The sequence below is a fragment of the Nomia melanderi genome, unplaced genomic scaffold, assembly GCF_051020985.1.
Source record: "Nomia melanderi isolate GNS246 unplaced genomic scaffold, iyNomMela1 scaffold0064, whole genome shotgun sequence".
Lineage (NCBI taxonomy): Eukaryota > Metazoa > Arthropoda > Insecta > Hymenoptera > Halictidae > Nomia > Nomia melanderi.
In genome coordinates this window covers 103,147-129,369 of record NW_027475179.1, presented here as the reverse complement: position 1 = coordinate 129,369, position 26,223 = coordinate 103,147, and the positions used below count along the sequence as shown (strand labels likewise).

General features: G+C 38.0%; 1 protein-coding gene and 2 long non-coding RNA genes across 4 annotated transcripts; 1 reads left to right on the top strand and 2 right to left on the bottom strand.

Annotated features, from left to right (window-relative positions):
- Positions 1-11,078, bottom strand: LOC143175327 (uncharacterized). The gene is made up of 3 exons (XR_013000145.1): positions 10,403-11,078; positions 2,275-2,436; positions 1-180 (listed from the first exon to the last, which is right to left on the bottom strand). It is a non-coding gene; the product is annotated as an uncharacterized LOC143175327 (long non-coding RNA).
- On the top strand, positions 6,775-8,234 carry LOC143175326 (uncharacterized). Of its 2 annotated transcripts, XM_076374067.1 has the most exons (4): positions 6,775-6,975; positions 7,044-7,406; positions 7,756-7,944; positions 8,163-8,234. In XM_076374067.1, exons 1-4 carry the CDS (start codon positions 6,960-6,962, stop codon positions 8,207-8,209), a joined length of 615 nt encoding a protein of 204 aa, XP_076230182.1. In that variant the 5' UTR covers positions 6,775-6,959; the 3' UTR covers positions 8,210-8,234. The 2 variants fall into 2 exon arrangements, with proteins under 2 accessions (XP_076230182.1, XP_076230181.1); XM_076374066.1 differs by having other exon boundaries at positions 7,756-8,166.
- An 8,616-nt stretch (positions 11,079-19,694) lies between the features above and the next one.
- Positions 19,695-21,082, bottom strand: LOC143175329 (uncharacterized). The gene is made up of 3 exons (XR_013000147.1): positions 21,027-21,082; positions 19,882-20,126; positions 19,695-19,782 (listed from the first exon to the last, which is right to left on the bottom strand). It is a non-coding gene; the product is annotated as an uncharacterized LOC143175329 (long non-coding RNA).
- Between the last annotated feature and the right edge of the window lie 5,141 nt (positions 21,083-26,223).

The window sequence follows — 26,223 nt, the reverse complement described above, 5'->3', positions numbered from 1 at the left end:
CGTAGGGGGAGTTGTTCCGCCGCTCCTGCCACTCTCGCAGCAGGAGCACGGAAATTTGTTCCTCGACAAAATCACCTCCAAGGTTCTGCTGCGCTCCGGTACAAGTTGTGGGTAGCTGGTCCTTCCGCGTTATGTACAGCAGAGTTGCGCGCCTGACGTAGAGGTCAATGAGGAGAGTGCCTGCAAGCATAAGAAGTGCCTCAGAGGAAACAGTGCCGTAGACCTTGATTACACGCAGGAGAGCGTGCCTTTGAGCTGTTAACAGCAGGGAGGTTTCCGAATTCATTAAGGACTACTAGATCTTCCTGGGCAATTGCCCATTCTAATTTTTCGCCTCGCTGGCCAGCTGCGGCGCAATGTCATAGGGTAGACTTCGCTTTGTCGTCGGCCGCGATAATGATTCTACGTCCGCGGAGGGAGCGGCTTATCTGGGTTATTCTCTCAAGGTATCTTTCGATATCATGAGAGTATTTGAAATATACGCTGACGAGGTACAGTTTGCCGACCGCTTGCAGAAACTTAATCGCGAGGAAAATTCTTCAGCGAGGATTACCTGGTGGCGCGGATGATTCAGACTATGAGACCTTGTCTGATATCGAAATGCCGCTGCCTGGGCTCAGGCCCACCCGGATCCAAAAGTTGACGCGTGAGGTCGTCAATCTCGAGCGTTGTGCGCTGAATATCTGTGCGCACTTGAATAAGAGTCTTCGTGATTGGAGAAGTGGCGTGCGATTGCACTACTCTTCTATTCTTGAAGCGTCTAAACGCTTTAAATCACCTGAGAAAAGGACGATAGTTGAGCTGACTCTGCAGCGGGAGTATCTGCTGCGCTATTTGAAGGAGTCAGAGCTAACACTATGCGTGGAGAATCCAACTGCCGCCACCACAACCTCTGACCTCAATAGGGGCATAGACCCTGTTGAGTCGCTTCGCTACAAAGGTCCTTCTACTCTAGACTCTATGCTCGTGATGCTATTCAGTGAAGACCCTGGGATGGTATTGAGAGCTAAACTTGATTTAGCCTCAACCGAAGAAACGCGATTCCAGTACTCAGCCGATCAGGTTGAGAAGACGCTCGTAAGATTATTACATCTTGTCGGAGCTACAGGCGAGGAGTTTGTACACTTCGCCTCCGGAACATTATCGCGCGTTGGAAGAGCCTCCACCGGCTCACGCTGCCTATGCGGGCTCGGGTTATCAGAGCTTCCTTTCATCCCTATGCATGCCTGTCGCTTTAGAGCGTGGCTGGATGATATTGGACTGTTGTCCAACGGGGCTAGGCCATCATACGTGAGAGGTTCTTTCTCTTGGAAGAACGTGGCTCTTCTCGGAATAACAACATCCCTAGATACGAGGGCTAGATCCCTCGCTTTACCTGCTTCAAGCACCATTACTTCTGGCGTGCGTGAGGCTTCTACGTCACAACACGCCGAGCGGCCCTCGTACAATGGTCCTCGCTGAGATGCGACAATTCAAGAGTCGCGAGGTTGGGGTCGCGGATCGCGATTCCTGCAATGGCACGGTTGCCAAGCTTTGCTCCGGTGACCGCCGTAAATTTCGTGAGGCAGATAAATTTGCCCTTCACGTTGTGCGGCTCCTTCGCAGTGCATACTTTGGCTCATTTCGATCGAAGCGATCCGAGAGTCACGGAGATTCGATTGTACGATGCGAAGGGATCGGTTAAGGGTAGTCGAGGGGCGTTTATCAAAGACAGTCGTGAGACTTCCGGGTATGTCGTCCACCGACTAATGGAAGTACACGGTCGCTGAAAGAGAAGGTGTGGGTGGGGCCGGGGAACTTTTCTCGCTAGGACGTGACGATGGCACGGGTGGTGGGGGAGTATCGGCCACTGTGACTTCTTCCTTGCCGGGTCGGGCGAGGAAGTGCTCCTCGCACGCTTCCGGTTATCGGTTCCGACCGACATTCCATCACAGACGGATGTTAAAAAATGAAGATATGTGAAAAAATGAAAATATGCGAAAAAAATTAAACGTGTGAAAAATAATTGAATCATTAAAAATAAATAAATTAATAATTAAAGGAAAAAATAAATAAATTGCCAATAAATAAATTAAATTAACTAAACAAATAATCAATTAATCAATCTATCAATCAATAAATTAATAAATTAATAAATTAATAAATAAATGAATAAGTAAAATACAAGAAAGAAAAAGGCTGAGGTACTCGGAGTTCGAACCCAAACTGGAAGCAAACGCGTAGCATCGCGTCCCCTGTAAATAATAAAAATTCCTATAAAAGTTTGCCACTTACCTTTGCTGTCTTCTTCGCGTACGACACTGCCGCTGGCTCCGGCTGACGCTCCTTCCCGTCAACCGGTATGTCCGGTCCAAGATGGCTGCGCGGGTGTGACAGCCTAAATTCCCAAAAATCGTCGACGAATCATCGATCTATAAGTAAACACCTACATCCGCCCTGATAAGATATGTATTGGTATATATGTCCAACCGAAACCGCGCCTCGCCAGTCTTAAATTCTACCTCGGACCGTGCGCGAGAACTACGCATCAAGTAATATTAACACTATTCCTACCGACACTCCACGTATACCTATTCCTACCGCGACCAGTCAAATGACTGCTCTTTAGCAAAACTTATATTTTTTAATATAGAATGACAATAATAGCCAATTTGACAGTATACAAATATAGTTTCTTCTATTTAGAAGTGTATAATTTACATTTTATTCGTTTTCACCGCATTTTTTACAAATAGGTTTGCCGATTGTACATTTCCCACACACGTACTTTTTACATTTTAGACAGATTTTATTAGACTTATTGTTTGTGCAATATTTTATTTGGCATGGTTTCCGTTCGCGTGAACCTGTACTTGTATTTGTGACGGGTGTTGCTTGATTTTCTTTGCCTAACTCTAGTTCTTTTTGATATTCAATGACAAGTTCTTCTGCAAGTTGAAATAAAAATTCCTGCCTCGAAATTTCTTCTCCCGTGGATTCTTCATATAAAATCCATGCATTTATCCCGGCTAAATCCAGGATATTGAAAAATACCTGTAAAGGCCATATCTCCGACATTTAGATTTTACCGATTTTACCGAGGCCGATAGGCGAGCGAGAACTGTAAACACTTGAAAGTACCGTAAAGCAGTCCCTGAAAGGCACTGTTTGGCTAAAATCATGCCACAACTGCATTACCTTTCGTTTGTAACGACTTTATAATATCGGAATTGAGTCTTTGAGAGAATACTATTACAAAAAGTCAAATGACCGGTCGTGGTAGGTAAGACAGACTACAAATTTTTCTCAGAAAATAAATAATAAAAAAAGATGTGAATATTGAAAAATGATTTATACATATATTTTAGGAAAAGTCGTGAAGTATAAAGGCGAATCAATTACGTTGTCTATAGGAAATTCTAATCGAAATTTTAAAAACAGTCATTTGACTGCTCGCGGTGGGAAGATTACATTATAATCTTGTGGAATAAATAACAGTCGCTTAAACTACGGTTCAACGACTGACATTTTTTTTTATATTTGTCTTGAATATTTTACGCGACATTTTTGGCGATCCTGCCAGGATACTGTTGATCGCTCTTCGGAAAACTGACCAAAATTATCTTACTACGTGTGAAGATTGGAAAATCAGGGCTACGGCTACACCTGAAGACAAAGGACAGTATCATGAACCTAGAGATTACCGGAACTCAGAGCCAATTCTACGGAAAAGTTTACTACGGAGAGTTTACAAGGTAAATACTGGATTCTTTCGTAACATATAGAACGAAAAGAGTAAGCTTCCCTAGTCAAGACTCAAGTTCGACCGAGGGTTCTATTATATCGATACCTATGGTGCAACATAGTAAGAAAGAGATTACCGATTCAGCAAATACTATTGGAGCATCTATGGACAACAATCTGCAAGCTATTCTAAATGCTATGCAAAAGCAGAATGAGAGACACGAAAACAGCATGACAGAAATCCATCGCATGCCACATATGGCTAACGAGGGAAACCACAAAAGGGCAAACGAGATCGAAATACTAGGAAAGAGCCTAGTAAAATTACACGTAGCTGGGAGCCTATCCGCTTTAGATTTCAGTGCTCTCATGACCTAAGATGACAGCGTTCATACGGCACAGACCACTAGAACGACACTACCGCCTAAACCGAAAAAACAACCAGGCCCATTAAAACGAGAGACCTCAGAAGGTGAAGATTCGGAAGAAGAATTACAAAGACCAGAAGACTATACTAATCTACGCCATTCAGCCAAGTACGCTATACAGTTTGTACCAATACTAAAGGGACGTGATGATGGGGGAGTAGAAGGTTTTATCAAGAAAATGCGTAAAATTCGGGCAAAGTGTAGAGAACCAGGGGAACTATTGGATTTAACCACTTGCACTAAAAAGACGTGCCACGCACGTCGAGATGCTTTTATTTTAAAACCGCGAGCGATGTGTACACCACGTCGATAGTCATCGCAGAAATGAAAATAACGTGGTCCACGCGTCGCATAACAACCAGATTGTTTATTTCTCGAGCTACAGCTCCAAAGTGCACGGTGTCTCATAGTAATAGATTTATAGTTTTTTCATCGTATCAACCCATATTGTAAAATGGAGAATAATAGTAAACTCAGTGATATTGTTTCGACAAGTGCAAAGAGAAAGCGATTAGTTATTACATTTGATACTGATACAGATAGCGACTACAAGGAAATTGTTTGTCCTGTTGGGAAGCGGCGTAGAATTATAGTATCTGATAGTGAAGAAGAAAGTAGCAGTGAAGATCGTGAACTTAATTTTACATCTGAAGAATGGATATGGGAAAACAAGGAAAACAATAGCAAAATTTGGTAGTACTCACGGATTCCTGGAATGAACATAGAAATGGCAGAAGGAACCATAGCTTTGCAAATGCTAAACCAAATTTTACCAAAAGACTTTTGGAATATCATTGTTACAGAAAGCAATCGTTACGTGAGTCAAACAATAGGAGATACAGCCCGAAAAATAAAACAATCTGAGGAAAATTGGAGGGATACGAATATTGATGAAATTCATGCTTATTTTGCGTTATGCATCTTGATAGCATAAGTGAAAAAGTCGAATGTCCAATCCTATTGGTCAGGAGGAAGTATTATTGAAACTCCCATTTTTCGAAAAACAATGCCATTACGGAGATTTATGCAACTCTCCCATTTTTTACATTTTTCCAATAATGAAGTTGTGGATAAAGATGATCGTTTGTGCAAATTACGAGATATAATCAGGTCAAGATACAGTGAAAAATTCAATCACCAGTGATTCCGAAAATGTTACCATGTTTATGTGCACACCAATATCCAATTTTGGACACACCTTGTTTTTGGATAATTGGTATTCTTCGCCAAATCTGTTTCAAAAATTACAATCCATAAAAACTAATGCCATAGGAACAGTTAGATGTAACAAAAAAAATTTGCCGAAAGATCTCGCAACAATAAAGCTGAAACGATTAGAAGCTATATCAAGATCGTGCAAGTGTATTTTAGCTGCAAAGTGGAAGGACAAAAAAGATATATATTTCTTGTCCACAAAACATAAAAAAATTCAAATGATGGAAGTGGAAAAGAAGAGATGGAAAACTAATAACATCGTTACAAAGCCCATCATCGTTTTGGAGTATAATGATGGCATGGGTGGGGTAGATCTCCAAGATAGCTACTTATCTTCTTTTTCACTTATGAGAAAATACGTGAAAAGTTATAAAAAAATATTTTTTTACTTAATGGATATTGCACTTTTCAATGCTTATGTTTTATTTTCAAAGAAATTGAATGTATCAAAAAGTAAAAAATACGCATTTTCCAAATATCGATTAGATGTGGCGCAACAAATTTTAGAAAGTCTATGTATGCCTGAATACACAAAACGTGAAAGATTGTCTACTGGTGACATACCACTGCGTTTACAATCAAAACACTGGGGCCATTTTCCAAGGAATATTCCACTCGCAGAAGCTAAAAAAAATCCCCAAAAAAGGTGTAAAGTGTGTGCCAAACATAAAAAACGCAGCGAGACTACTTGGGAGTGCAAAAAATGCCTTGTGGCATTACATATTCCAAAATGTTTTGAAATTTATCATACAGAAGTAGATTATTAATTAATAAAATGCTATTGTTGTCGTGAGTATTCATTCATATCCGTGTAAAGTTCTTTATGCACAAAATTGAATTAATTTAAATGAAAAAAATCGAAAAATATTTCATTCCCACAGGGAACCGAACACCCTGGTCTACAGAGTTCAATTCCAGAACGTTACCCTCACGCCATTATTCAACTTGGTGATTAGTCTGATTAATACTCTACTTATTGACGTGATAAATATTTAATAACGAATATCTAAAAAACTATTGAGTATCTGGCCTTATAATGGTATATATTCATAAACAGGAAAACCAAATCTACCAATATGCAAAGTTTCAACGAAATCAGTGACCCAAAGGCCTTGCACACTCCTTGTTAGGTGCTATCTTGTCACAAGAAAGACATCCTTGCTGTTATATCTTGAGAACACTCAATCCTCCAGAGAAAAATTACTCCACGACAGAGAAAGAGTTATTAGCTATAGTATGGGCAATCAAGAGACTTAGGCAATATTTATTGGGTAGAAAGTTTATTATTCGTACTGACCACCAAGCTTTAAAATGATTGCATAATTGTAAAGACGCATCTTCACGGTTGATGCGATGGAGACCTAAGTTAGAAGAATACAAATACAAAATAGAATATATCAAAGGAAAAGATAATACCGCGGCTCATGCATTATCTAGGATTCACGCGATAATTAAAAATGAAGAATTTAAAGACAAAGTAGTGATTAGTCACGAAATTAAATTTGCAGAATGGAAAGAAAAACATAAAGTACTAAGCATTAAACCAAACGATAAGAATTTTTGTCCAATTAACATCAGAAATTTTAGGTCCTTATGACGAAAATAAATGGTTAGCTAAACTTATAGAATTAACGCAGGAAAATAATAAAATAGGTTTAACGAATTCCTTTTGTGCAGCAGAGAAATTCTTGCTCAAAAGAATACTAACTTACATCAACGATCAAGTTAGAGAAATAACTTTTGCCGATGAACCAATTTATGAATTAACCAACGAAGAAATAGATAGGGTATTAGAAGAAAATCACGACTTAGCAGCTTACCCAGGTATTCAGAAAACATATAACAAGATTAAAGAGCAATTTAAGATTCCCAAACTAATGGAGAAGGTAGAACAGAAGGTTAAAGAATGCGATACATGTCAGACAGAAAAATTAACTAGAGTCAGGAGCAAAGAAGAACCAGTAATCTCAGATACTCCAGAACAACCTAATGACAAAATTGCTATGGACATTTTGGGGCCACTTCCAAAGACTAAACGAGGTAACCAATACATCCTTTCAATCCATGATGAATTAACCAAATACCTTATACTAGTCCCTTTGAAAACTCAGCAAACAGAATCAATTTGAAACGCATTACTAAATAAACTATATTTACATCTTTTCCGCTCCAAAGAAAGTTTTAACCGACCAAAGACAGAATTTTATTAGTGATTTGATGCAACAATATGAAAAAGCATTTAGTATTAAACACATAAAAACTACTAGCTTCCACCCACAGAGCAACGGTTTGTTAGAAAGAACCTATGCAATCACTAAAGACATGCTGAGAACATCTCAGAAAGAGAGGAACGAAGAATGGGATGAAATATTGAATTTCTGTTGTTTAGCATATAGCACAATTATACATGAAGCCACCGGTTTCACTCCATTCGAATTGACTTTCAGTCAGAAAGCCAATCTTGCTTCCTCCGTAACAGCTAACAGTCAACGGACGTATACAAAGTACAAGCTAGAAAAAGAGAATGGGATTCTGAACTGCAACATGCTAGGAAAACATTACAGAAAAGCAAACAAAGGTACAAACGTGATCAAGAGAGAAAAATTATTAAAACTCAAACGATATTCAGAGTGGGCGACAGTATGCTTTTACATAACGATCATAAAAGTAACAAATTGGGTACGGAATGGTTAGGGCCATACATTATTCAGAAAATTAAAACTCCTTATTATGAAGTTCTAATAGATAATAGTATAAAGAAAATCCATGAAAACAAGTTAAAATTGTATTTTCCAGGACAACCAGCTTTTTCGCCATCACCTGGCACGTCTCGTATGGACTAGAGGTGATACCGTTACAAACAAACTGAATATTCCATGAGAAAATTGAGAAAGCCTATCTATATAATAACAATGTTTTGGGTTAGATGTAAACGATATATTTACTAAGCATGAGAATTCAGAGAAATTAGTAGGAGTATAGGAGGAACACTGCAAAGGATCTTGTACATTATCAGATGAAGTAGAAGCAATCAAAAACAAAATGAAGAAATTAGAGAACTTACCGTTGCAGTTAAAAATCATTACACACAGCAGCCTTAGAAGAGGATTGTTAAATGCAATAGGTTCAATATCAAAATCACTGTTCGGTACATTATATGATGACGATTTAACATTAATTAATAAGAACATTGATAAATTATTCAATGAAGAAAATCAGATGAAGCTTATAATTTCCAATCAAACAGCTCTCATTAGGAAAATTGTGGATTCTAATAGCGTAAAACAGATAGATAACATGAGCATAGAATTGCGGACAATAGAGCAGAAAGCTAAACTAGATCAATTTTTGACAAAATATCTCATTAAAACCGAAGCAGCTATATGCGATCTATACTTTTCTTATGACGAACTCTTAAATACAATCACTTTAGCAAAGCAGGGAATTATTAACCCTCAAATCAGTGAACAAGAAATCTTGAATCTTGAATCAAAATCTTCAATACTGCAATTATCCCCAAGAGAGAAAACTTCTAATTCGTTTTAGACATTGCAGAGTTAAATGCGTTCACAGTACATAACAAATTATTCTTCAAAATTTCTATTCCATTGATTCCAAACTTGAAGTGGGATGTAGACCGCTTATGTCCAATCCCAAGCAAAAGGAACAACGTATTCATGATTCCTTTGATCGAGCACCAAGTTTACTTTCTTGCTGGATTAAATTACATTAATGTAGACAACGAATATTTGATACAACACTGTAAAAGGAAAGCAGGTATCACTATGTGTAGACAAACCCAACCTATTCAAGCAATTACATGCGTATAGGAGAAACACGATACAATGCTTCATTTGAAATCAAAACAAAAAAAATTCCAGTTTGAAATACCTCTGATTTTGGAGCAATATTAGACACTTTAGAAGGAACACCAAAGGTAATGAGTAATATAAATGGATACTGAAGTACTTTAGATTAGTTACAGGATAAAATAAATTCTCTGAATTTCTCGCATAGATAAACTAATATTAAGAACTGGTCTATTTCTATATTACAAGTTATAGGATATGTATCTATGGCGGTAGTAACCATATGGGGATTATATAAATTAGGAATATTGAATTGTGTAAAGAATTGTATACCTTCAAAACTATGTGTGCGTTTACTTTGTTGTAAAATTAAGAACAACACTGTAGAAAACAAGATTGAAACCAGTCCGCAACCAATGGCATCAACCTCTATGAACATCTACGCAGAAGTACCACAATATTCATCTACTTCCAGCGATACCAATGAAACCATATCGTGTTGGATGCCAGCCTGCTGTGACACATAGTCATACAAACATGTTCGCTTCTGTGACAGTCATCCTCGCAACAGTTGTCCTTTCCCTAAATATTTTCCATTTTTCCTGTTTCTATCTTATCTTCAGCTGCCAAAAACTCTCACCTCCTACTGACTCATCCATCTACCTTGATCCTCGAGTCATCCTCACCCTATCTCATCCCCACTACTCCTATTTTTTCTTTTAAAAAGGACTAAATCGACCCTGCGAGTAGACTTCATTCAATACCGTCAAACCGTAAACATCAAAATTAGATCTTGGTCGTATACACAGTGTAAAAGGCGACCTCACCACACGTCGAAAACCTTTATAATAAAACCTCCCTTGAAATAATGAAATGTTACACTCATTTCCACGACTGGGAATACAACAATTGTTCGAACCAAGGCATGTTAAACTCCCCGAATCTATTCTCAAGAGGAAATAATCAAAACTTGGAGGACCACGTTCAATCTACAAACGGGAGAGTGTGACAGCCTAAATTCCCAAGAATCGTCGATGAATCATCGTTCTATGAGTAAACACCTACATCCGCCCTGATAAGATATGTATTAGTATACATGCCCAACCGAAACCGCGCCTCGCCAGTCTTGAATTCTACCTCGGAACGTGCGCGAGAACTGCGCGTCAAGTAATATTAAATCACGAATGTAAAATTTTCTGTTACATTATAATCTTGTGGAATAAATACCTTTTTTTTATATTTGTCTTGAATATTTTACGTGACACGGGCTTGGCGCCAAAACTTCCCGCTGCAAAGATGGCCGCGGTGAACTGGCGCCGAGAGTTGCCGCCAACCAAGATGGCCGCGTCCTAGCTTCTATGCTGTGACGTCACACGCCTCGCACCTCGAAGTTTCTTCACTGAAAATAACTACAATCCCGCACTTTTGTCACGAAAATCCGTCAGCACTCTGTTACAGCACTTGAAACGAAGCACTGACAGCGATATTCCCGTGCTCGGACGCAAGACGCGAATGATATTCAACGAAAACCACACGACACGCGCGATCTACACGTGGCGTTCACGCTTCCGCACTTATTTCACTATCACTCCTCGGTTAATCCAGTAAATTGTTCTGTTCTTGCACCACAACACTCGCGAGCACTCCCGTAACGCGATTATACACGCAGATTATTTAATTTCGCGACCTTTACCGCTTTTCTTCAGGTCACGTTAGCACGGAGCGACGTACACGAGCACGTTCTTCCTCAATGGCCGCTTCCTTGCTACTGAGCTGTTACGACCCGCGTCGTGACGTCACACGCGCCCACCTCGAGTCTTTTTCACCGAAAGTAACAATAATCCCACACTTTTGTCACGAAAATCCGTCAGCACTCTGTTACAGCACTTGAAACGAAGCACTGACAACGATATTTCCACGCTCGGACACGAAACGCGAATGATATTTAACAAAAACCACGCAATGCGTACGATCTATATGTGGCGTTCACGCTTCTGCACTTATTTCACTATAACTCCTAGATTAATCTAGCAATTTGCACAATTCTTTGCAGGTGACAGTTGATGTATCAAATATAAACGTTTTAATTCACTGCTGAAGAACACGTGGTAAAAATAATATGCACTGCACCTATATAGTTCATTCCACAATTTCATGGAAATGCTACACAGTACCTTCATCGAAGATACCATTGATGAAAGCAATAACAAAAGTAAATGAGTAAACACCATCACATTTTATTAAACTAACGACAGTCACTCTAATGGCACATTATATTTTGAAATTGACTGGCAACGACGAAACGAGTTCTTACTTTCTCTCTAACCTTAGTCTATAGATGATACATAGAAAGGCAAAACTATTGCACAGCTTTTACGCGCGTATTTTCAAAGATAAAAAATATTTTGAAATCTAACAAAAACTTTCTTAAAAAATATAAATGCATACTTATTTTAAAATAAATTGTACTATAATTCGTGTATTAAATAATTGTTATATTAAATGCTAATTGTTAAATTAATGCTTTAGTTACTTTAAACTATATGCATAGAATGTACTTTATATTTATTAAGATTTCATTCGTATGAATCTATCTGTAACAACAGTAATAATGTTATTTAGATGATATGGATGTCAAAATAAATTATTGCTATTAAATATAATTTGTTGCAGTTATTCCGTATGCCAAAGAAGATACATTATAAATGTACTCATTTTAATTTCTTATTCATTAGAATATTACAATAAGAAAAGGACAACATGTTTATGATAAACACGGGTAAGTAGAAACTTCTTCAAAGTGGCTGGTACAACTCAAGAAATAAATTGCAATCTAAATTTAATAATAGGTTTATTTTGATAATAGATTTACCTCTTTTGACTGTGAATTGAACATAATTTAAAAAACTTTTAGAAAATACACATTTTTAAATTATTCAGTAGACTCAGAAAAAATATTAAGGGCTTGAAAACTATTATTATTTTAATGAATTAAAATTGTCTTACAATTTCTATGGAATATAAAAAAAGATACAAGTGATCGTATGATTAGATATCTCATACTACATGATAAAGTACTGACAATAACATTTTGTATAGTAATTCATTTGTTACCGTCTATTCGTTACACCTTGAAAGAATAAAATGAGGAGGCAAAATCATCTGAAATATGTTTTAATAGATTTAGAGCAGCGTGCATATGGTGTTAGCAAACATAATTATCAAAATATATATAAATGTGAAAACATGCAAGAGATTAATGGATAATAAAAAAAATCTACTTAAAACTCCAAATTAATTAAAATTCTTAAGATTCTCTTAAAGTAAAGTATATTAAACAAGTATTTATATTTATTTTAGCCAAAGTTTTATAGAAACTCAAGGCTACTTAAATATTAAACAACTAACAAGGGTAGGAATAACTTTGGTATTTTGACTAAACTATCATAAGGTATAAACAATTTTACAAAGTACTAGGTGCGCATAAGCTTTTTCTATATCATAAACATGTAAAAAGCCCTAGTTTTTAAAAGTTTTATTGCAGAAATCTTTTCCTAATAATAGGAAGTGGAAAGAATGTAATAAAGAAATAGCAATAATACATTATTGTGTATTTGAACTGAATAAATATTTCACCACCTAGGTTGCGATGCCTCGATGATAAGAATATATATGATTTAACTCCAATCATTGAATTCAGTAACTACAGTATATTTCTTGAAAAAAGTGAAAGAATTTCCTAAAATTATTTTAAATACCTTTTCTTACTCTTTAAAAAGGAATTAAAATATCAGGATTAAGACCAATATTGTTACTTATGATGTCTTTTCTTATAAATAGATATTATTTGTATGCGAATGACATTGAAATATGTTGTCGAGATCATCATTCCGAACAACTATTTTCAACACATGTTATTACCTCTAAGCCTTAGTTTGCGAGATATTTGCAAAAATATTGTTGAGACGTAGGACTGCGTTGTCTTCACACGAAGTTAACCCAAACCTAATTTAAGCTACTACAACCATATTCTACATATTATTATAACCTACATATAGGTATAACGTGGAATAATGAAACTATTTTTATAAATATTTTAGAAATTAAGCCTGAACGATGATAATATGTGCATACATGATAACATGATAACGTGGTAACATCTTTCTACGTTTCTACAACATATGACAATTGTATGAAAATTGATAACTTTATTCAGACATTACAATATTATCAAATATCTTAAGTAAATGTTGTTAGAATTGACAATAGTTATTGACATAACAAGAAATTAATGAACTCTTCTTAATCATCCCTACTATTTTTTGATATTAATGAAGCAAGTAACAATTTAGTGTTATTGATAATTTTGTATGACTTTGAAGTATTATGGACTTTTATAGGTACTTTTTAATCCTGGTGTGCAACTTAAAGTTTTGATTAAAATCCAAAATATTATTCATTTTTAATTGTTGTACAATCAAGGACATTGTCTTGAAGATAAAATTTTGGTAAAACTAAAATTTAGTTTACTTTGAAATTTAAGGTAAAACTAATTTCGTCAGGTATTAATTGTAAGAAGCAAATAATAGTATTGCGAATCAAAATGTTAATATCATGGTAAAATCAAATGAAATTTTTTGAATTATGCATAAAACTCTCAGTTAATAAGTTCATTCAGTACACCTTCCTAATTGGAAAATGTTTTACTATCTAAAAAATGCTGTAAAGATCTAAATAAATGAAAATCGGATGTGGCTAAATTAGGAGAGTACGGCGAATATACCAAAGATTCCCAGTCAAATTCTCTGATTTTTTGCTGCGTGATTTTTACGGTGTGCGGTCTTGCATTGCCGTGCGGCAATATGACACTCTTTCTGTTAACAGAAGCAAGATTTTTTTTTTACAATTGTACTGCTTAAATGTGTTAGTTGTTCTCAATAAAGGCTAGCAGTAACAGTATTTCTGGGTATTAAAGGTTTAAAATGAATAATTTCTTACAAATTCGACCATAAATGCAACATTTCATTCGCATGAATATTCAGTTTTTAAGTTGCCATTGGTGTATCGTTTGGATATAATCATTATGATTTCCGCTTTGGATTATTATATGTAACTTATTTTTCGTTCCCTATAATTAAACGATCAAGCAAGATCTCTGCTTTGTGTCTAAGGAGTAACAAATTGCATATAGTAACTCATTTTGCTTGATTGTCTGCACAAGGACATGCGGAAGGGATTTAGAATGCAGCGAGAAAGAAGAAGTCACTGCGGATATCTGAGGTCAGATTTCTTGTCAGAATGGCTGAGTCTGTAGGGTTCTTCCCAGATGAGTGAAGGTTGGAATGAGTCAGAGTGGATGTTGTACATCACTGAACGGATGAGGACGTATGCCTGCAAAACAGTTTGGGAAAACGTGGAGTGTGAATGAAGAGTGTTGGGGACAGAGTGGGTGTTTTCGGGTGACCTGGGTTTGTTGCCTAGAAATTTTGCGTGGCTAAGGGTAACGAGTGAGTAAGTGACTTAGTGTAAAAAGGGATGGAAGAAAAGGGAAAGACAACGAGGATGGGGACAGGGAAAACTTGAGGGAGTTGGCGAGTAACCCTGAGCGAGTGAGCGAGCGGCGTGTTTTCTTTTTAGCGAGTCAGCGAGTTATATTGAAGTAAAGTATTCTTCAGATACTTGTTATTGTTACCCAGTGAGTGTATTTTTTCTTTTTTTATTCCCTACCACGGCAACACGTGGGATTTTTAATAAATAAATCCTACAATATGCATGTAATTACTATAAAAATATGTAATATATGTTGGATGAATGGTTCGTTGTGCGGGCGTGCGTAAGGGCGACCAGGTCATAGTGCGACGGACTGGCACCGGGATGTTTGGTAAATAGCGTGACTGCGTTTGGAAAATCTTGAGTAGCTGAAGGAATACGAGGAAGAGTGTCTGGAATCGAGCGACTGGACCATGAGAAAAGCGTGTACGTGACTGCGTGAATTTTGACCATGGACGAAAGATGCGAGTGAGAAGGATGCAAGGGTGAGAAAGACAGAGCGAATGGGGGTGTGTGTTAAAAGCGAGTGGGAATGCGTGCGCGAGGAACATTTTGTGCGAGGTAGTGGAGAGAGACGTTAGAGCGAGACTTTGTGAGCGAAACTTTGCGTAATCAGCCAGCGAGCGTTTAGTGATGTCTAAAGATCTTGCGACTTGTAAGGGAATATCCCATTACATTGAGGACTCTCACAGGATAATTCCTATAACATTGGGGGCTCGTCCAGGATAGTTCCTATAATATTGGGGGCTTGTACGGGATAGACCCTACATATATGTACATTCTTAAGTAGTTAATATAAATTAATACTACTTACCTTTTACTCTTTTACTTCCACTATGGTAGTCTTGCCCTAATGTTTTGATCAGGAGCAGTAGAATGACGATGTCGTCGAGGTGATTCTGAGAGTGTGGCTCAAGGGAGAAAGTCTCACTGGTTTTGTAGCACCGGTTTTTTATTTAGTTGAACTGAATACAATATTGGAGTACAGATGCCGAAGTGTCGCTCGTTTAAGGAAAATTGCCTCCTTTCTTCCGTTCTTCCTCCGTACTTAAAGGATTTTGTAAAGGAGTGGGTGAAAGGGAGTCTGGGAGAACTGAGGGCTGCAGCGATATGGTGGGGATGCAGTTTTGTAATCTTGGAATTTCATCGCAGCAGTCCCTGAATTTTGGAAAAGGTGAATTTTGTCACCGGAATGCATAAATTTGGTATTTAAAAGAAAAACTGGACAGCTAAAAGGAAACAGGGATTTGCAGGATACATAATTTAGGTGCACAGACAGGAGGTTGCTTTAGGTTCAGAGAAAAGGCAGAAGATTAGAATGCAACCTCGGAAAGGACTTCCACTTAATGATCCCCGAATGAGATAAAAAGGGTGTGTGGTGATGCCTATCACAACAACGACAAGCAAAAGTTTCAATTTTGGCATCCGACTGGTTTATTTAAAAGCTTGGGGTATTTTATACATAGGTTGGGCAGAGCAGTAGGGATTTCGTATCTTACCAGCAGAATATGATACTGACGTTGTCCTGCTGAAACATAATGCCCCTCTGTTAGTTAACTCAAACTGTTTGTTGAGCTTTGCAGTTCGTTACGACGATGCTCTGGCTCAGTTTCAGATTAGTGATGCTGAGCCTGAATGAAATATGATAAATAATGAGATTTTCGTTGTTGTTGTAACTGGATCGATGTCGATATGTTAAGTTGTGGAATTCTTGATGAGAAATTCCGTCGATATGTGTTGTTGTGGAACTCTTGTTTAGAAATTCGCTGATATGTGTTAAGATCTACCCTTAAATAGGTGGCTGGAAGGGTAGCGTCGGGGGATGAGACACGCGGATTGGTTGTTTCCTGGAGTTCTACGTTTTGGACAGGGAGGAGGCCGTTTTTCCTGGTTGGTGACAGTTGGAAAGTTGACCGCCTCCAAGTCCATCGGTCACCTGCAGGTAACGAGAGTACCTTCGCGTGACGTCATGGACATTCCGCGTGCCTCGACCGTAGCAGGTAAAAACCTGTATGAAGCGCCTTAACCCTAATAAACATGCAAAGAGTAAATATCTGAAATGTAAAAATGCTAATCCTCGAACAGCTGAGGATGGTTGTTGAAGGTAATGGTCGATGGCTTCATAAAGTTATTTGAGCTACGATCCCTTGCAAGATTTAGAGGAACGTTGACGTAACGGTGTTTCAGTTTGGGACACCGAGCGTCAACACTGTTTGTGGTTGATTGTTTGCTTTGGTTCATTTAATTATGAACAGTATAAAAAACAATTCTCCTTCAATCCCACTAAATGCATACCAAATCCTTCTTCGGGTGTAAATTGGCTTTCGCACTGGTTGTAGGGGCATCACTGCGCTTGGTCCATGATCTTTTACGCTTAACGTTGTTATAGACAATCCATTTTTTATTGTCTGTAACTATGCGTTTAAAAAATGGATCGATTTCGTTGCGCTTCAATAGAGAATCGCAAACAAAAATTCGATCTATTACAATTTCTTCCGTTATCTCAGGCGGCACTTATATGTCGTTCTTACTAACCATTTCACGTTTGCATTGTTGACTGGTTGATTCTAAGAATTTATTTGACCTCTCAAGTTATTCTACGCAGGTCGTTTTCAATTAGCGCCAATATTTCATCGTTATCAGCCTTAATCGTCAAGAACGTGGTGCATCACTAACATTAAAATTGTTTTCACGAAACTGTCTGAACCACTTACAGCACATGATACACGGAAATAAAAAATCATAATCATTTATCTTTTACCATTTTTACTGTTTAACAAACTTTAAATAACCCAACCAAACCACACAATTTTCTTACAAATACCATCTGCAGTTCCTTTTGTCAAACGCCATCACAACTTTACATGCGTGAAATTGATCTTATTTCGATTTCACAACTATTATACAATATATATTTGAATATTCAGTGTAAAGTATTGTTTATTTTAGCAAGATTTATTTAACTATTTGAAAATAAAAGAATATGTAATACAATCTAATCTTTTCTTGCAATATACGTTGGTCTTTCTTCCAACATTCATTTGCTATAGTCTCTCAACTATATGGATTTTCCTTTGTTTCTTATTTGCCATGCTTGCTTTTCTCTTTTCTTCTCTGTCTATACTTCTATCAGCTTTTCATTTTTCATTCCTGCTTTTCATCTGCTCAGTCGTATTACCTCATAAAGTTTATCTAAATCCTTCCCCCAATTTGTTTCTTGCCATTCTTCCTTACCAGCCTCTTTTGTGCATGCCTTTAAGATCCGATGTTCTTAAACCTGCTCCTTCATAGACCACCATTCTTTTCTTTAATTTTAATTTGCTTTACGAAAAAAGTTCAACATAAGCATAATTTAAATTACGACATTTTTAAAATCGCGAAAGTGATGATATCGATGAATCTTAAAATGGATAAAAGCTCTACTAAACTGGGTTTTATAATAGTGTGACTGCGTGTAGATCTTGAGTGGCTGAAAGAATGCGAGGAAGAGTGTCTGGTACGGAGCGACTGGACCGTGAGGAAAGCGTGTACGTGACGGCATGAATTTTGGCTGTGAACGAAAGGTGCGAGTGAGAAGGGTGCAAGTGGAAAAAAGACAGAGCGAATGGGGATGCGTATGAAAAGCGAGTAGAAATGCGTGCCCGGCCCAGTTGAGCGTGATATTTTGAGCGAGACATAGAGTGGGACGTTTTGCATTAGCGAGTAACAGTTAGCGAGTCAGCGAGTTATAACAGAATAAAGTATTTGTTATTGTTATCTAGCGAGTCTAATTCTTTCTTTTTATTCCTCATCACGGCAACACGTGGGATTGTAATAAAATTAATCCTACAATATGAAAAGGTGTAGTACTATATAAAAATATAAAAATTTATAAAACTATATAAAACTGTATTACCCTACATGAAAAGGTGTAATACTATATACAACTATATAAAACTGTATAAACAGTATAAAACTGTATAAAACACTGTAAAAAGCTGAAATACTATATAAAACTATATAAAACTATATAAAACTGTATAAAACTGTATAAAACTGTTTAAAAATGTGTAATACTATATAAAACTGTTCAAAATAATATAAAACTATACAAAATTATACAAAACTATATAAAAGTATATAGTAAAACTATATAAAAGCTTAGACGAAGCAGTTTCTCATCTTAAATAAATATAACTAGACCAAAATAGATTTTCATGTACAGGAAGTAGGTTACACTCCATCCAATGTGTCTTATATTCAACGATTGTATACGTCTTAATGGCCGTAAGAGGACGCTACTGGGTGATGTGTCTTATATTGTACGTTCGTATACCTCTTAATGGACGTACGTGGACCCCACTGGGTGACATTTTAACTCAATCTGACACAAGAAAGGTATACAAAGCACTTTCTCGTATTAACTAAGTCTACCTAGGGCAAAATGCAGTTTTACATATAGCAAGTACGGTCCGCTCCATTCGATGGGTAAAATGTCGTACGCTTGTATACCTCTTGGTGTCCTTACGCGTACGTTACTGGGTGACGATTTCTCTCAAACTGACACAGCAAACAGTATACAAAGTAGCTTCCCATATCAAGTCAGTCAACCTAGATCAAAATACAGTTTTACATGTAGGAAGAAGGATACACTCGATTCAACGTGTCTTATATTGTTCATTTGTTTAGCCCTTAATGGACGTACGTGGGCGCTACACTAGATACCGTATACAAAGCTGTTTGTCATAGTAAATAGCTCTATCAAGGGCAAAATACAGTATTAAATATAGGTAGAATGGTACACTTCATTGGATGTGTCCTATATTGTACGTTTGTATACATCGTAATCAGCGTATGTGGACGACGCTGTGTGACGTTTTTACACAAACCGACACTGGAAATGGTATATAAAGCAGTTTATCATATTAAATAAGTGTAACTAGAGCTAAATAAAGTTTTACCTATAGGAAGATGGATATATCCCATTCGACGTGTCTTATATTGTACGCCCATATACCTCTTAACGGCCGTTCGTTGGCGCTACTAGGTGACATTTTCCCTCAAACAGACACTGGAATCTGTACACAAAGTAGTTTCTCATATTAAATATGTCCACGTGGAACAAAATACAGTTTTACGTATAGGCAGATGGATACAATCCATACGATGTGTCGTACATTATACATTTGTATACTTCTCAATGGCCGTACGTGGACGCTACTGGGTGACTTTCTCTCTGAAACTGACACCGGAAACGGTGTACAAAGCAGCTTCGCATATTAAAGAAGTCCACCCAGTGCAAAATACAGTTGTACGTATAGGAAGAAGGATACACTCCATTCGATGTGTCTTACATTCCACATTTGTATACCTCTTAATGGGCGCACTTCGACTCTACTAGGTGTCGCTTTCACACCAGCAGCTACTGGAAATATCACAATGTGATAAATGCTCGTGTGAAGTGTATGAATGAGAATGTGAACGATATGACGGTTGGGAAGAGGTGGACCAGCAAGAGTGTTGAGTGGGAAGGATATATGAGTGAGTTGAAACAGTATACTGCGGTGAATGGAATGAATGTGAGAGAAAGTATTTGAGAGGAAGAAAAATATTTAACGATAAATCCCAAGGATTGTAAATATTTTTGGATTTCTGAGATTAGCTTTATAGACCTCTTCTTAGGAATGGATGCGACGAACTTATGACTCTAATTTCAAATGTAATGAGGATTGTCGTTGCTCGATGCAGTAGTAGTAGTAGTAGTAGTAGTAATAGTAGTGGTATTCGTATTATAATGTATCAACAGATACTGTAAATAAGGTTTTACAACACATCGGATTATAAAATTCTTCGTCGAACATGTAGTCGTATCGTCATTTCTTCCCCCCGAAAATCGATTGGATATCCAGACTGTAAATGACTCTCGCCGGCGTTTCCAAGATTTTATATCCTGGCGGAACCTTGGGTGAGAATTCGTGAATCGAATGAACTCGTTTAATGTCATCATAGACGTTGTTGGCGTCATTGCATTCTACCCAAATAATGTTCATGTTAATAATATTCACAGGTATATCCGACACGCACCATGTGTTCGGTAATAACACGCGATTCGCAAAAAATCCCAAAATGGAACCAACATTATCGGGTTTTGTAAAGTTTATTCTGAACACGCATCTAAGTTCGCTTTTCATATTGCTGTTATTTGCTCTTAAAATTATGGGATATTCATCGTTATGGAGAAAGTTAATCGTATCGTTGCGTGGATATCGCTTTGAAATTTCACTTTTCAAATTTGTCTCGATCGCTTCCAGTTCTTACGTACCGTTTGGAATGGTTTTCTCCTCGTCCTTGCCGCCGAAATAGAACTTGTTGTCTTACACATTCTAACTGATGTTCGGTATCGCGTAATAGCTCATTCGCTATTGCTCAAATCTATAAATAGGACTACATGGTCGACAATACAGCTCCCCTGCTTGTTAATCTGAACGTGCTTGATATTATTCTCTGTTTTCCTTATTTTCTTCGCAAGATACATGCAATACGGTAGTTTTATGTAAGAATTATATGAGAATTCGGTATTCGGTCCGAAATAACGAATCAGTTCGACCGGCAGACGAAGGTTTCCGAAACTTGCGAAATATTTTACACGCGATTCATTTTTACATACGGTACCCAATGTGTTCCCCGACCACAATTACTATCCAGATTAACTATAGCAAGTTCATTCGTCCATGGTTTCTTCGGCAATTCAAGTCGCATGAAAACACGGCGAAAATGCGGTAACTTCTTACACATAGCTTCTAATTCGATGTTCGTCATTGATTAATTTTTTTCGTTATCGAAGTTTGTTTTTTTCTTCTTTTTCAAACATTTTCCACTTTTATACGGAGATAGATACGACTTGTGACTCTCCATAAAACGGTTGCGTCGTTGCAATTCTTTCAATTCCTTCCTTGCCGACTTCGCATCGTTTATCGTTTCAATCACATATGAGACACCGCCCGACAACGTTCCTATGGTTGACAAAACAGGCAAGAGGACCGGTGGAAAACCGCCGCGTTTAGCGATCGGTAGGATCCTTGTACTATTTCTCTTCTTTTCATGTTGTTGTTGCTTCTTTCTCGGTCCCATACTTAATTTCGTTTCGGCTTTCATGATTGCCCATACAGCACCTGCTGATAATTTCTCGCCAATTGAAGTGTCCTTAGACGTTATGCTTTGGAGTGCCCGATCAGCTAAAATCTTATCTGCTTTATGATCTTCTTCGATATCAGTGTGTTTCCAATACTCGGTATCGTACTCTCAACAAACCTTGTCCAAAGTATTAATTCTCTGGTCGCAAAACAACAAAACTGGAAATCTCGATCCAGACTGATATCGGAAACACGGTTGTTTTCTCCACAATTTACGGTGAGAAGATAAAAAGAAAATGCGATTCGTGGAACAGTTATTAAACATTTCCATTCCAACGTCCCGAAGCTTCAATAATTATAAGATGATCAGGAAACACGGTTCGTTGTTACCAAACAGCGTACGTTGTATGATAAAAGGACCATCTGCATGTCCGAAGACGAATGTCATGGTCAGCATATTGGAGAGTGCGAACGGCTTACGATTTGAAAACGTTTGCGTGAACTCAAAGTCATTGTATCAACCTGAATATCAATACTTGAGCAAATTGTTCGCATCCCTGGGAGAGGATGTGGGATATTTCGCCTTCTCGGATAACACGGACGTGATCTCGACCGTAGAGACTCGACCCAATTCGATATTCATATTCGACGATGTAGCCTCTCACAAAAAGGATGTTATGAAGAATACTTTGCGATGGGCAGGCATTCACATTTTGGGATTGCTTTTCACAGATTGCTTCTACCTTTTGCAGTCGTACGCGAGAATACCGAAACATATGATTCGCGATAACGTTAATCTGTTGATTCTTTTCAAACAGGATGCTATAAATCTCCGATATGTACGACGATCATGTAAACACCGATATGACGTTTGAAACATTTAATGTGTTGTGCTCCAAATGTTGGCAACAAAAACATGGATTCCTCGTAGTTGATAAAGACAGCCCCATAAGTTACGTCGTTTCAGGCGTGGATTTAACGAGTTCGTCTTGTTGTAACCTGTACAGTTGCTTGCCGAGAGCGGTGGGAAACGCATATTTAGTTTTTTTTACTGTTCATCTGTCTACTTTTCTGTTCATCTGTCTATTTGGCTGCCATACATAAGAAGTATTTGATATTAAAACTAGGAGAAATTGGTACCGAGGCAGGCTTGCAGTCGAATTTACGACCAATCGTGGAACCGCTGAAACAACTGGTTCAAAATACAGAAGTAATGTTTACCAATGAAAGATCGAATATCAACGAATCGCTACCTGACCCATCGACACCGTCACTGATATGTCTGTTCACAAGTCGTTTTGCAAAATATTTATAAGAGCATGATGCCTTTTTTAAATGCCGGTTCAATATCTTCCCCAACGAATGATGATGCTCTTACACCTTGATTTGTATCGTATAGACTGCCACCGGTATGCGAGACGTATTTGTTCAAATGTACGTTTAAAATTTTCATACGACACATGAGCGATATTAAATGAACTTTCGTATCCAGGTGCAAGTTCCTTCTCATTCCTTCTCATTCAAACATTCGATGTAACGCTTGTGCCAATTGCGATATTCGTTTACGGTTCGTATCATCGTTGCCATACGTTTAAAAAGGTATAGTATTTGTTGTATAATTTTTACACTCATCCTGAAAAACGCGCAACCGACTATTCAAATAAAAAGTTATCGTCCATATACTGATCGACAAGGTTCGTCACCTTCGAGAATGTTCAATACCGTCACGGGTGAACACAACATAAGATATGGAATCACCAATTGATATGATATTGTGGGATGCGACGCGTAAGGCCGGATACCACAAGTATACTCGGACCGTTACGACCAGGCCACTTGAACTCAGATGGTTCGCAGGCAGCTCGCAGAATCATGCCCCGTGTTGATGGGATTAGTATTTAAGACGAATGTTCAGTCTTATACGGAACATCGTAATTAGAGATTCTCGAAGTTTGGTTTATGTCATGAACGGGACAGACAGTTTATTTTAGTGTTTATCCTTCGTCAATATTTTAGAGTTTTATTTTCTACAACCGGCATTTATCCTTCGCGATAGTAAGGTTTATTTTAGTAATTTGGAATTTTATACAATGGCTTTAGAATTTCATTTCGTTCATCTTAATAACCGAACAGGTCATAAACTCGGGTTTTTCGTAGGGTCGATCAAAAGATGTGCATAACGGCCTTTCTACGCTCTCTTACAACGATTATAAGGACTTTTTAAGAGAGCGTAGTTTCGCGAGTTGGGAGGAGCAGGACAGAGGGGATTAGCGTGGAACAGAGCAGTTTGAAGATGACATCGAAGGATCAAAAATCGATGTCGCTATACACGCTTAGCCGCCACAAACCAGATATCCCTGTGGTAACTTTTCTAACACCGCTTGCTGAAAACTCTTCAAGCCAAAAGAATCGATAGGCCATACTTTCGCAGTCACTATGCGTGCTGAACATCGAGATCAAGCTAGCTGTTGCCCTTTTGCTTTATGCGAGGTTTCTGTCTTCGCTCAGCTTGCCATAGTACACCTACGTTATTCTTTGACAGATTTATCGTCCCAGTCAAACTCTCCGTCTTGTAATGTTCTCGAATAAGATCACGCAGGAGTATTGTCGGCGACCAGCCGCCTGGTTTCACACCACTCTTACACTATTGGCTCTAGAATACCCTGACAACCGGGTTATAAGACCTCTGTGCACGCGTTCCGCCCAACTGAATCAGTAACGTAACGATGAAAGTAGTGGCATTTCACCGGTGATGTAACCATCTCTCAGTTCTATTCTACGCATCTCATGTTTCCTTACAATACCAGTAAAGCAGCTGCAGATAGATTAAGAGTGGACTAAGAATGGATGAAACTGGAAAAGTTTGCGAGAGATAGAATGAGTGTATTGAAGTGGTATTTAAGGGATCTTATATACAAATTCACGCGGATTTGATTGTACGCCGCCGCAAATGTATTTCATGGCCGCCACACCAGACTAGAGTCAAATTTAACAGAATCTTCTTCCTCCTCTAATTTTTCCAAGCCCGTTCCCTTGGTAGTAGTTTCGCAAGAAAGTAGATAGAGAGAAAGGAAAAGGATGTCTGAGTTTTGCATCCAGTATATATCCAGAGGTCTTCACCAGACGGCCCCATACGTGAGTGATTGAAATGAGGTGCAATCAACCGAGGCCGAAGCTTTACCAGAATTGCCACTTCTGGGTGACGAGTTCCGTGGAGGTAGACTGTCCATAGCGCCAGGCTCGCTTTCCAAAGTTCCCCCCTACCCTTCCCCAAAGACAGCACTAGGTACCAGGCGCCGGTTCCCGAGGTACCAGACCTTCGCGACCTACTGGTTGAGTCACTAAGGCAGGGGTTTTACACGATATCTTCCATATCCACGTAATTCGTTCCTACGAGGGACCTTCTAGGTTACAGTGAGCATAAGGTGAATTTAAATACTAATATTCGTGGTAAATGTATTAAAATCTAGTAGCGCATTGTACACAGTATAACTTTTACCGGACACATGTGCATCCACAGCACTCAAAGGGTTAAAGACGTGGTATCTAATCGTTTCGCCTCGACGTGATTGGCCGAACCATTGATCCGGAACGGTGATTGGTGGTTCAAGCATGCACAGATGTATATATACTCCCAGTTTTTCCATAACGTCTCATTCGAGTTCTTCTTTTGAAACAGACAATATGGAGTACTTCAGATCTTTCCTCCGTGTGATCGGACTGTTGCAACCAATGAAAGTGGACTTCATTTCTGAACTTCCACCAGAGGTTTCAAGGTTGATTCTGGAGAAGTTGGATGCCAAGTCGCTGCTCTGTGCTGCTCAAGTGTCACAAAGATGGTTGGATGTCTGTGGTTCCAATCGAACCTTAAGACGGACTGCGAGACACCATAAACAATACGTGGATAATAGAGTAAAGGAATGCTTTTCAGGAACTGCTTTTTCCGGCTCTAGGACAGCAAGAAGGAATAAATTCTTTCATATTCCTCAGGTGCAAAAAATTGTACCTCGCGTTAGAATCGATGCTAATGTAGTGTTTCAAAGATTTCCCCAAAAACGTCCATCCCTTACTGAGGGTAAGGTACATTTACCTAGTAATAGGCGTAGTATATGTATTAGAATGTAATATGTTAATAAATTTTATTGCAACAAGCTCAATACAGCAAGCCGTTTATTCATTCATATTTTTTATAGGTAACAATGTAATAATAATTCCCGTATACATCATTTTACAGCATGTAAGTTTTCGTTTCCAGACGATGTTGACGAGGAAGATAAACAGTTTGAGATATTTATCAGAATAAGTAATAATAATTTAAATAAGTAAGAATGTTATACCTATATGTACATAGCTATACAGTTATTGTGTCTGCTCCTTAATATCTGA